The sequence below is a fragment of the Rattus rattus genome, chromosome 5, assembly GCF_011064425.1.
Source record: "Rattus rattus isolate New Zealand chromosome 5, Rrattus_CSIRO_v1, whole genome shotgun sequence".
In the NCBI taxonomy this organism is placed as follows: domain Eukaryota; kingdom Metazoa; phylum Chordata; class Mammalia; order Rodentia; family Muridae; genus Rattus; species Rattus rattus.
This window is the reverse complement of record NC_046158.1, coordinates 13,739,897-13,751,900: the sequence shown is the minus strand read 5'-3', so window position 1 is coordinate 13,751,900 and position 12,004 is coordinate 13,739,897. Positions and strand designations below refer to the sequence as shown.

Genomic DNA, 12,004 nt, shown 5'->3' with positions numbered 1-12,004 from the left:
GTGAGGAAGGCTGTGACCTGCAGCAAAGATTCAGACCTGCCTGCTTGTCTCATGCCCTTGACAACTCCTCTGATACCTTGTTTTTTTCCAGGAATGTCAGCCCCCGCCTGCCACTCAAAGAGAGTGGCACAAGGAGGCAGGGCAGGGGAGGGTTCACTAGGTCCCCACTAGAGTTGTGCCAGGCTGGCTAGGAACAGAAGGGGAGGCACAGGGAGCCCCAGGAACTGTGAAAATGGTGATATAATTCAGACCCAAGGATAGCAGAGAGACACCAAGCTATGGGCTTAGGGTTAACCGTGGGGCACTTCTAGACCCTGACAGCCATTGCCCCAAGATGGCACCTGCAAGACTGGTCCCTAAAGAGCAGTTTGGTTGGAACAACCACCTTACCAGTGATCCTGGGACTCTTAGCCCCTCTGACACCCAGCCATGTCTGCAGCCCTGCCTGAAGCTGCTGGGCCCAGCAGATGGTGGTGCTGCTGTTGGTTTGGGCCCATGAGTCTGGACTCACGGTTCTTTTCCCCTTCTTTCCCTGTGTGTGCTTGTCTCCCTGCAGTCTGATAGATTTCACCCGGTTACCGTCTCCAACCCCCGAAAACAAGGACTTGTTTTTTGTCACAAGGTCCTCCGGGGTCCAGCCTTCACCTGCCCGCAGCTCAAGCTACTCAGAAGCCAACGAGCCCGACCTGCAGATGGCCAACGGCAGCAAGAGCCTGTCCATGGTGGACCTCCAGGACGCCCGCACACTGGACGGGGAGGCAGGTTCCCCAGTGGGCCCCGAAGCCCTCCCTGCTGACGGGCAGGTACCTGCAACTCAGCTGGTGGCTGGGTGGCCAGCCCGGGCAGCCCCAGTGAGCCTGGCAGGATTGGCCACAGTGCGGCGGGCAGTGCCAACACCAACCACACCAGGCACCTCCGAGGGTGCACCAGGCCGGCCTCAGTTGTTGGCCCCTCTCTCCTTCCAGAATCCCGTGTACCAGATGGCTGCTGGCCTGCCACTGTCACCCCGTGGCCTTGGTGACTCAGGCTCTGAGGGCCACAGCTCCCTGAGCTCTCACAGCAATAGTGAAGAGCTGGCAGCCGCTGCCAAACTAGGAAGTTTTAGCACTGCTGCTGAGGAGCTGGCACGGCGGCCTGGTGAGCTGGCACGGAGGCAGATGTCACTGACTGAGAAGGGTGGTCAGCCAACAGTGCCGAGGCAAAATAGTGCAGGTCCCCAGCGGAGGATTGACCAGCCGCCACCGCCACCACCGCCACCACCTCCTGCCCCCCGGGGCAGGACACCTCCTACCATGCTGAGCACCCTACAATACCCACGACCCTCAAGTGGAACCCTGGCATCAGCATCACCTGACTGGGCTGGCCCTGGCACCCGACTGCGGCAACAGTCCTCCTCTTCCAAGGGAGACAGCCCAGAGCTGAAGCCCCGCGCCATGCATAAGCAGGTCAGCATCGTGGGTGGGGCTCATGTCAGTCAAGAGTCACAGTCTATCATGCTCTTCCTTGGTCATTTCACCTCACTTGCACCCAGCTGTCATCCCATGCTGAATGGGGCTATCTCCCGCCCCATCCACAGGCCCACCATAGAACTCCTTTTTCTGGATTCGGGACCTCCAAGGCCTTAAGCATAGGCAGGCTCCTTTACCAGTACCCTATGGAGAGGCCGGGCAGGAAACAAGGACTGTTTCTACATCTCTAGTCTGTGCCTAGTAAAGTTCCTCCCAAATCCTGTTGTGCTCTGGCCTCGCGTCCTAAAGCACTCACATAAGCTGAGCCTACTCCTGACATAACTACCAGGAGGGTAACCTATCCCTGCCACCCAAGGGCTTCAGCATGACGGGCTGATGGGCAGCAGGTTGGCCACCTCTTAGCCAGGCTGCCCAGCACCTGAGGGAGCAGATTGCAGTGCTCTGAGCCCACCTGGGCTCTCACCTGGCTCTGCCTGCTATCTAGAAGGCTGATGTCCTTGAGTAGGCACTCAGGCAGCAGAGGTCCTCTCCCTTCCCACCTATGGCTCCCTAGTGGCCATCCCTGCCTTACCATCTCTGCCTCTTCACAGCCCCTCACAGCTATGTTTCATCGTAGGGCCCTTCACCCGTCAGTCCCAATGCCCTGGACCGCACGGCCGCTTGGCTCTTGACCATGAACGCGCAGTTGTTAGAAGACGAGGGTCTGGGCCCAGATCCCCCCCACAGGGATAGGCTAAGGAGTAAGGAGGAGCTCAGCCAAGCAGAAAAGGTAAACCTGGACCTAGACCTGAACCTGGGCTGGGAGGGCAGGGTGGTCTGCCTCCACCAATGCTGGGATGGGGGTCTCTCCAGAGCCCTTAGTGGAACGAACGGCACTGCTCGTTCCTGTCCTGCCACGCCAGTCCCCACTCCCCTGCCATGTGGAGACTGCAGTCAGTCCAACTGGAAGGAAAGCAGCAAGACCTTAGCATGGACCCAAGGTTCTCCTTACAGACTACACATCAGTCACCTGAGAGGCTTGTATGCAGCCTCGGGACACAGGTTGAGGAGACTCCCTTCTGCTCAAGGACATTTAAGGAGCTGAGGCTTGGAAACAAGATGCTAGAGGGGCCACTGGAGACTCTTGGAGAGCCTCAGGAAGAAGGAGCCAGGGCAGGGGTCCTGTGACTGCTAGAAGAGCCACCCACACAGGCTCCCTCCCTTGGTTTAGGCCTGCCTAGGGCTTAGGGAGGAGCAGCATAGTTACCAAGATAAGGGATGAAGCCGTATGGCCAGTGGGATGGATGTCCCTTTCCTCCCAGGGGAGAAGTAGGTTCTAGAAGTTCCAGATCTCACCTCACCATGTATCTGCCATTTATGGGGCAATAGCACACTTCAGCTGCCCTCCCCAATCCCGAGTACCCATGCCGGATACCCTGGCTTCATGGTCAGTTTACCTTTCCCTGCATACCAAACTCCAGGAAGATGGAGTGCCAGAGCACCCCACCACAATCCCTTCTCCTCAGCCTTGAAATCCTAGGACAGCTCTTGCAGCCTCGTGAGCAGCCCCTTGGTCGGGATGGCAATGCCCCCAGTCCCCTACTTGGAGGGAGCCCATCTCCATGCTGCATTTGCTACCCTGCCACCATTCCTGGCTCACTGCATCCGCCTGCTTTCCCCAGTATGTGAAGGGAACCTGGGGACATGGAACATGGTGCTCCCAGAGCCGTGATGAGGAAGACAACAAGGAGGCCTAGCTTCCTGCAAACTCCCTTCCTCCTCCCCTCTCCCCAGAGGCTGAGTCACATCTGGAGCTCCCAAGACACCTTGTTTTGCTTCTCCCCTCCCCCTCACTCCCACTACCACTCAGGTAGCTCCTGGGAGCCTGGGGTTTCATCTCATTGGGCAGTTGCTTCTCATGGGACTTGCCTGAGCCTCATGTTCCTCCTGCAGTGGCTGCCACCCAGCTCTCAGGGCACGGTCAAGTGTCCTCCATACAACCAGGGCTTCCTCTAAAAAGTTCAAGGTTACAGATGTCTCAGCAGTTCAGAGCACTTGTCGCTCTTACAGAGGACTAGGGTTCAGTTCACAGCACCCACATGGGAGCTCACAGCCATCTGAACCCCAGGGATCTGACACCCTCTGCTGAACTCAGGCACATAGAGATACATGTCCCCTGCATGCAGGCAAAACACTCATGCATTTAAAAAAAAAAAAAAAAGCTAAGTTTTAAAAAAAGAAAGTTCAAGTTAAACCCTCGGTCTTTGAGGCGTGGGTTGAGCCCACCCTGCTCCTGACTGTACGGGTTAGACTGGGAGGAGAGGGACAGAGCTCTGGCAGCCACAGAATCGAGTCTTGTCACTGGGCTATTCCCTGTTGGCTCCTGCCTAGCCTGTGCTCCGCTCAGGCTGATGAGGCTATGCTCTCTGTCCCGGGCGCTGGCCCATGGCTCACTGCCCCCCTGGCAGGATCTGGCGGTGCTGCAAGACAAGCTGCGGATCTCCACCAAGAAGCTGGAGGAGTACGAGACCCTGTTCAAGTGCCAGGAGGAGACGACACAGAAGCTGGTGCTCGAGTACCAGGCTCGGCTGGAGGAGGGCGAGGAGCGGCTGCGGCGGCAGCAGGAAGACAAGGACATCCAGATGAAGGGCATCATCAGCAGGTGAGCAGGCCGCCCACGGGCCACGGCCTCCAGCTGTGGGACAGTGGGCACCTGGAAGAAGCTGGTCGTCCGCCGAGCTCTACGGGAATTAGAAAGCTGGGTTTGAGATCTAAGCCAGACAACGAGGAAGCCAATGAAGGCAGGGAGAAGGACAGCATATCTGGGTGTGTGTTCAGGTGTCCGTTGTGGATAGGGAGGAGTTTGGTTCGAAAAGAGAAGTGACTATGCCAATATGGTAGATGGGAGTCTATTGGGTTTCCAATGTCTGGTTTGTTTGAAGAGTTTCTGAGGTCAGTTGCTTCTTCTCTCTCCTCTCTCTCTCTGCCTGGGATGGGATGGGCGTGCTGTCCTTGGTGTCTGCACACAGGCAGTGTAGTATCTCAGCCACCCACTGTGTCCCAGGCCTGGAGCATCTACCTCACAGCGTTGAGCATGGTCATTGGCTGAGACCTGGGACTGAGCAGGCATGAGGTAGACAGGGAACTCCCCCTTAGCCTTCTGTCTTGTCCACAGCACAAGCCTTTCCAGATCACCTGATCTGCCCGCCTGGCGGTTGTTTCCTGTCCTGGGCTTCTGTTCATTACAGATCATTAGCAGAGCACAACCCAGGTGGCCGGACCCCTGTGAACTGCTTGACATCCCACTCTTCTTGGCTCCCCTGGTGCCCGGCCATCTCCCCCTCCTGTGTCCGAGAGTGAGGACATCATGAGGACAGTTAGGTCTAACTCGTCCTTGCTCCTCCTTTGCCTGCCTGCTCGTCTTACTCTGTCCGCTTCTGAGAGTGCCGTGCGGAGCTCTCTAATCAGGACTCTCCTGGTTCCTTTCTGCTGGGTTTTGCTTCACTGACACTTCGTAGTCCTGAGTGGGCGTCCTTTTAGGATGATTATGTACCATTAACAAAGCGGCCTTTATGCTCTTTCCTCCATCTTGCTCTAATGTAGACACTCTTAACTTTCTCTGACTGGGGTTAGCACGGTCTATCACTTTCTGCCCTATATACTTTTAGACCATTGTTTGGTCCATTTCCACTTCCATGACAAAATATCAGCACTCGATCATTATAATACAAGAGAAACAAACTGCTCACAGTTCTGCCGTGTCAGCAGTTTACTGTAGCTCTCCCTCATAGGTACACCTTGGTGCTGTGTCCTTAGAGGCAAGCTCCTTCCAGCTTCTTTGGAAAGAACACTGACCCTGCTCATGAAGACAGAAATATCATGTGACCCAGTCACTTCCCAGAGCACAGCTGGTAACCACGCAGAGGCTAAGTTTCAGGGTCTGCACATTTGAGTGTGGACACAAACTTTCAGACTGAAGTACCCATCTCTGTGCACAAAGTTTATTTTATAGGTTCCGATAGATAGATAGATCTGTTTATTGTCTAACAACTTACACCTTTTAATTGGAGCGTTTAAGCCATTTACTTCTAATGTGATGGTTTTAAGCCTGTTAACCTTGTAGCTGTTTCCTGTTGGTATGTAGCATTAGCGTCTTTCTGACTTCTTGCCTTCCTTGGACCGTGTCTTTTATTCCATAGCATCTCTCTGTTGGCTTCCATGCTGTCTAGCCCCGGTGGCTTTGGGTGTTCGTTGACAGGTCTTCCTCAAAGGGCAGATGACAATCGTGTCAGGCTTTGCAGACTACGTGACCTTACTGCTCCATCTTACCTGCCGTCACAGCCGTGCGATATGAAGCCTTACAGGCGGAGGCGGTGGCTTGATGTGACCCTCCTCTGGCTACAGAGGCAGGGGCATTGCCCTGTCTGTGCTTTGTTTTTATTTTGTTTTGTTTATATAGTCTGCTCTTTCTCACAAGGTTTTAAAGAAGCCTCTCCTGGGCTAGAGCTGTGTTCATTGTTGGAATGTCTGCCTGACATGCACAGTCCCTAAGTTGGCTCCATAATACTAAAAATTTTCTAATTTTATGTGTGACTGGGGAGGGGCTTGTGTGTATATGTGTGCAGGGCTAGGTATGTAGGTATTTAGGCCATAGAACAGCTCTGTGTGTGTGTGTGTGTGTGTGTGTGTGTGTGTGTGTGTGTGTGTGTGTGTGTGTGTGTGAGTGTGTGCGTATGTAGGGATATGTGGGTGTGTGGGTTAGGGGACAGCTTGTATGTATATGTGTGCAGGGCTAGGTGTGTAGGTATTTAGGCCATAGAACAGCTCTGTGTGTGTGTGTGTGTGTGTGTGTGTGTGTGTGTGTGTGTGTGTGTGTGTGTGATTGTATGCTTATGTAGGGATATGTGGGTGTGTAGGTTAGAGGACAGCTTGTATGTATATGTGTGCAGGGCTAGGTGTGTAGGTATTTAGGCCATAGAACAGCTGTGTGTGTGTGTGTGTGTGTGTGTGTGTGTGTGTGTGTGTGTGTGTGTGTGTGTGTGTGTGATTGTATGCTTATGTAGGGATATGTGGGTGTGTAGGTTAGAGGACAGTGTCGGGAGGCTTCTCTTCCCCATGGGTTCTGGGGAAGATTAACCTCGGGTCCCTAAGCTTATGCAGCAATGCCCCTGCTCACTGGGCCATCTGATCTTCCTAATGATTTTTTCATTCAATGTTGTCAATAATTTCATTTTTCAGTTTGACTCTTACGTGCCTGGTGTGGTTTTCTTTGTGTTTCTTGGGTTGACTAATCTTAGATATGTAGGTATGTGACTCTGCTTCCTACTTCTTCCTCTGTGGCTCCTGTCACCTGCCTCAGGTACAGTAGGCTGCTCTATACTGTCTTCCATTTTGTTGTTTTCTTTTTTCCTTCTTTCTCCCTTTTATTTGATTTTATTTTATATGTATGGGGGGTTTGCCTGCATGCAAGTCTGTGTCAGATCTCCTGAGCTGGAGTTCCAGGTGCTTGTGAGCTGCTGGGTGGATGCTGGGAATTGAGTTCAGGTCCTTTGTAAGAGCAGCGGGTATTCATAACCACGGAGCCGTCTGTTAACACACAAACACACACACAAACACAGTCGTTTTCACAGTTCTTTGAGTTTTGTTTTGTATACATTTTTATATTACTGGGTGAGGATTGAACCCAGGGCCTTGGGCAGTTTAGATAGTTCTCTGTCACCGAGTTACACCCCAACCTTTGTACTTAAGACAGTCTCTTAGTAAATTTCCTAAGCTCTCCCTGGACTTGCCCACAGCCTTGAACTTGCAGTGGTCCTCCTGCATCAGTCTCCCAGGTAGCTGGGGTTACAGGCCTGTGTGTAGGCGTGGCTCACATGTCATCTGAAATGGCACACCAGTGTTTGCAGTACCTACAGTTGGTCCTTTCTCCTGCAAGTCTTTAGAGTCTGATTTTCCTCATGCTTACGACTGTCTCTTTGGCCGGTAGACTGCCCTATGGTTACTGCCTCACAGCATCACCTCCTGCCGCCCTTATCTGGCGTCTCCGTCTCTTCTCACTAGTTTTCTCCTGGTTGTTTCCTTACATTTCTGTGTCCTTGGCAGCTTTGGTGGGATGCCAGGCATTTTGGAGCTTTGCTAGGGTGGGACCTGAAGACCTTCAGACTTGGTCTTGGTCTCGGTCTCGTCTGGCTGTTCCATGGTGCAGGTGCCTTCTCAGAATTCTTCATGGCCCCGTATGGCCCATCTTCCCCTGCATCTATCTAGCTTATGGGATGTTCCCAGTTTGCTGGGGTTTTGCCAGGCAGAATTAGGATTCCTACAGAGACTAGAGGGGAATGTTTAGTAGGGTCTGTTTCTGCCTGGCGCTCCTAAAGGTCTCCATCTCGTCTCTCCTGAGCTCCCTCATCACTCGGATGCCAGTGCCCACCACAGCAGCTGTACAGGCTTTCCTTCTAGGCTAGTGTGATGTTCCTGGCGTCCCTGAACCTCGGGCCTTCATAATACCCACACCACCTTGGTGAACATGGTAGGAGGGGTCTATCTAGAGCCTTTCCTAGCGTCTTCATCATATCCCCTGCCACAGATCCTATAACGTGGCATCTCTGGGTCTTGGAAGTGCATTGGAATGGAGATGGCCCCAGAGAGCAGAGCTGCGGGTGGGGAGTTGAGGTCAAATCAGAGTGGTCCAGCTGCGTCCATGTTGGGGACAGTTGAAGGGCCTCCGCTGTTGCCTAGTGTGTCCTTCTATAGCTTAGGGCGTTTTCCTCCTCTGTGCATGGTGACTCTGTCTCTGCTCACAGGTTGATGTCTGTGGAGGAGGAACTGAAGAAGGATCACGCTGAGATGCAAGCGGCCGTAGACTCCAAACAGAAGATCATCGACGCCCAGGTGGGGCTCTGGCCACAGCGATGCAGAGCTTGGGGTAGTGGGAGTGGGACAGCTTCTGGCATCCTCAGTTCCACCTCCGTGTGAACTGTGGACCAAGAACCAAGGTCTCTGTGCTCTGAAGATGCTGACCAGGGACTTGTGGGAGTGGAGTAGGCAGAACTGGGGAGGTAAAAGAAGGCGGGACTCTGGCCCCCAAGCCCCTTCCTCTGAATGCCCCTAGACCTGGCAGGTTGGGCTAGACTGTAAGCTACGAAGCCGAGGAAGGAGCTCTGGCTGTGGCCTGTGAGCCTCAGGTGGCTGTAGCTCGGCCCTAACTTCGAATAAGGTAAGAGGCGGTGATAGCACAGAGCCGTGCCAGCTACTCCATAGCCTGGGGCCTAACACACCTGACAGTTACACAGCCCAGTCTTCCTGCCTCTCCTGCCTGTCACGGTGTTCTCTGCCGGCTACTGCTGGCTCAAGCCCATCCCAAGTGCCACTAACGCCTTCTTTGCCCACAGGAAAAGCGCATTGCCTCGCTGGACGCTGCCAATGCCCGCCTCATGAGTGCCCTCACACAGCTGAAAGAGAGGTACAGCATGCGAGCCCGTAACGGCGTCTCCCCCACCAACCCCACCAAATTGCAGATTACTGAGAACGGCGAGTTCAGAAACAGCAGCAATTGTTAACCTGCCTGAGGAGAGGGGACTGTGGTGGCCCAGGCAGGGTCTCGGTCAGGAGGCTCCCCACAGTTGCAGACTAGCCTGCAGTGGAGGGGGCGCAGGACTGATGGAGCGTGAGACTGAGGGCACAGTGCCCCCCCACCTGAAGTGGGTGTGGGTAGAGGCAGTAGAGACTGCGCTGGGGAGTGGGGACAGCCTGCAGAGAGGCCTGCCTGCCAAGTGTGTCTCTGGTTGTTGGATTTGGTATGTGGCACCTTTTCCTCTTTGACCAGCCAGCCGGTGCATGTACCCCTTACCCTTTGCCATGGAGGGAGCTACCTGGAAAGGGCTCAAGTAAGGTCTAGGGACCACTGCTGTGGGTTTCCCTGGCTCCTGGGACCTGATGGAGTAGTTGGCAGGCAGAGTGGCCCCTGCTTATCTCTGCTCTAGCCTCTGCCACTGCATGCAGCTGCTCAGGGACCCTTCCTGGCGGTGAGGAACTGAAGAACAGAACTTTGGGTCCTGTGCCCGTCCCAGGCTCAACCACCCTCCACTCTCCTTCCCTTCTTTCCTCGCATTGCCAAACAGCACTGCACTTTCTCTGCTGGGCCCTCACATCCAGTGAAGGAGCCACAGCTCCCCACATGTCACCTGTGGTCCTGCCTCATGCTCTTGGAACTCCCAGAGGCCAGAGAGCTGGGCAGGGGTGGCCAGGTTGCACCATGCATTATAGCTGCCTTCTCCAGGGCCCCAGTGTGTCCCGGCACAGTGGCCCTGTGGGGAGAGGCCAGTCGGTGCTCACCCTGCCAAGGTGACCTCTTTTCTCTGATAGTTTAAGAGAACAGTTCTAAGCCCACAGGCCCTGAGAAGGTGGATAACTGTGACTTTTTTTCCTTTCACAGTATGCATTAGAAACAAAAGCCCGCTTGCTCGCTTGCTGGAACACAGGGCCTTTTAAATTGGGCGTGCGCACTGCATGGGAACTAGCGACCCTGGAGGATGGTAGAGTTGCTCCCTCTCCAAGACAGCAGCAGCCTGCACCAGGCCCCGTGTGTGCAGTCGCCTCTCCTCACCCTCCCAGCCCCAGCCAAGGACCCAGGCACTGCAGGCAGGGAGGGGCACACCCCACAGCTGGGGCTGGTTTTCCCCAGCTCTAGGCTGTTCTGTAGCATATCTGACCCTCCCCCTTTGTGGAACAGAGATGGGCAGGAGCTTGGGTCTCTCTTGGATTCCCATCTGTTCCCACACTCTAGATTCCAAGCTCTGGTTCTGAGTCACCTAGGGCAGGAGCCTTTGCCCAGGCAGCAGAATGAGACTAGGCAAAGCTGCACTCAATGCTCCTAGAGACCTCACTAGAAAGGGTGGAGGTGTGGCCTAGCTCTGCTCTACCCCAGACTCAGTCCACGGACAGGCGAGGGTAAAGGGTAGATGCCCTGGACTTTAGCTGTAACCTACAACCCAGTTAGGCTGCAGACCAGTGCTGGGAGAGGGCGTGGCCATCAAGGGTCAGACCTCAGGAAGGAAGGAGGTGGGGCTGAGGTCCTGCCACTGCCTCTTCCTGCCCCACTCCTATCCACACCCCTGCACCTGTGCATTTCAGCAGGGGTGGCCTCTCGGGCAGGGCCTGGCCTGGCCTGGCCTGGGTCTTGCCCTTCCACTGCCCAGGGAGCCCTGTTTTCCTCCCCACCCACACTGTCGCCCATGCCTCGTTAAAGTGACCTCTGTCTGAGCGCCTCCTAGCAATATGGGGAGGTCCCCAGGCCTGGACAGGAGAGCGCAGGGCCAGATGCAATGGCCCCTCTGGCGGGGTTATTAGCTCTCAGGCCGAGAGCCTTATTACCTAGTGCAAAAACTGTAAAAGTGTACAGACTCTCCACAGATTTTTATCTTAATTGCAAGTCTGCCGACTTTTGTAAATGTTCTTGGTGTTTGACTGTAACGGAACTATTTCACCCAAGGGATGTACATAGTCCTTTAGTCCTGGTGCTGCAAGGGCTGGCCAGGACACTGCTCTCCCGGTTGATACAGCCTAGAGAACGGTGCTGGGCAGGACAAAGAGCTCTGCAGTCTAGGTGTCTGTCTGTCTTTTTCCTGCCTGGGGCATTGATTGGTTGGCTTTCAAGCATGCTGTTGAGGTGGGAGGTTGATGGGGTACAGGCCCCAATGGGGCCAGTAGAGCATCCTCCTGCCCCACAGCTTTGGGGCTGAGCTCTGGCCACAGCAAGGGCTGGAATTGCCAGAGGCCCTGCTCTGGGTAGGCCCTGGCCACTGACACCCAGGCTCTGCAGGAGTGAGGGGTCCCTCTCCTGCCAACATAGACACCTGACCTTTTTATTCAACTTGTATGTTAGGGTGAAGGAAACTGCCAAACTTCCTCTGAGCGAAGACTTCTGACTGCCCAGGGGTGGGGGTGGGGACCAGGGCCAGAGCTCCACGTGTGCCCCAGCACCTGCCTGAGGGACACTCCTCCCTCATTCCCGTACGTCTGGGAGCCAGACTGTCCAGGGAACCAGCCCCTCTTTTCTATATACTCAGCCACAAGGCTACCGTCAACCCCACTGTGCCCAGCTCCCCCTTTTGTAAGTATGTGAAAAGGAAAAAGGCAAACGTCGGAGTCAGCCACTTCCCTCCGCCGAGACTTTTAACCCTGTAATAATGTACAGAGAAGTTGTTGGTGTTCGAAGACTCCGTGTGGCTGTGCAATTTCTGTACATTTGCAATTAGAAATATTAAAGATTTATTTAGCTATTTTAAGCCTGACTCTCCTTTTTACAGCTGTGTCCTGGGTTGTTGCCTACAGGTAACAGGATCTTGAGCTAACACTATTGTTCTAGCCATGACCCCTAAGTGGGTGACCTACGGCCACCGCTCCTCTCTGCTGGGAGTGGAGCAGCTGACCTCTCAAAGGCCCTCCTGACCTCCACAGGCCTGGAGCCCCGGTGATTCCTGGGAGCTTGAGCTTCCCACACTTCCTGCTGCAGAGGCTCTGGGTCAGGACGCGTCAGCCCTCTACAGCCTGAGGAGAAA

At 54.6% G+C, this 12,004-nt stretch overlaps 1 protein-coding gene across 11 annotated transcripts in view; it reads left to right on the top strand.

The window, feature by feature from the left end:
- Positions 1 to 11,731, top strand: part of Dab2ip (DAB2 interacting protein) — a 170,744-nt gene extending 159,013 nt beyond the window's left edge. For 9 of the 11 annotated variants that reach the window (XM_032903189.1, XM_032903183.1, XM_032903184.1 and 6 more), the window contains 5 exons: positions 557 to 1,445; positions 2,086 to 2,238; positions 3,917 to 4,110; positions 8,249 to 8,336; positions 8,837 to 11,731. In XM_032903189.1, coding sequence (XP_032759080.1) covers positions 557 to 1,445; positions 2,086 to 2,238; positions 3,917 to 4,110; positions 8,249 to 8,336; positions 8,837 to 9,004 — 1,492 coding nt within the window. In that variant the 3' untranslated portion in view covers positions 9,005 to 11,731. The remainder of the gene's footprint in view (positions 1 to 556; positions 1,446 to 2,085; positions 2,239 to 3,916; positions 4,111 to 8,248; positions 8,337 to 8,836) is intronic. The other 2 variants (XM_032903186.1, XM_032903185.1) reach the window with 2 other exon arrangements.
- The last annotated feature ends 273 nt before the right edge of the window (positions 11,732 to 12,004 follow it).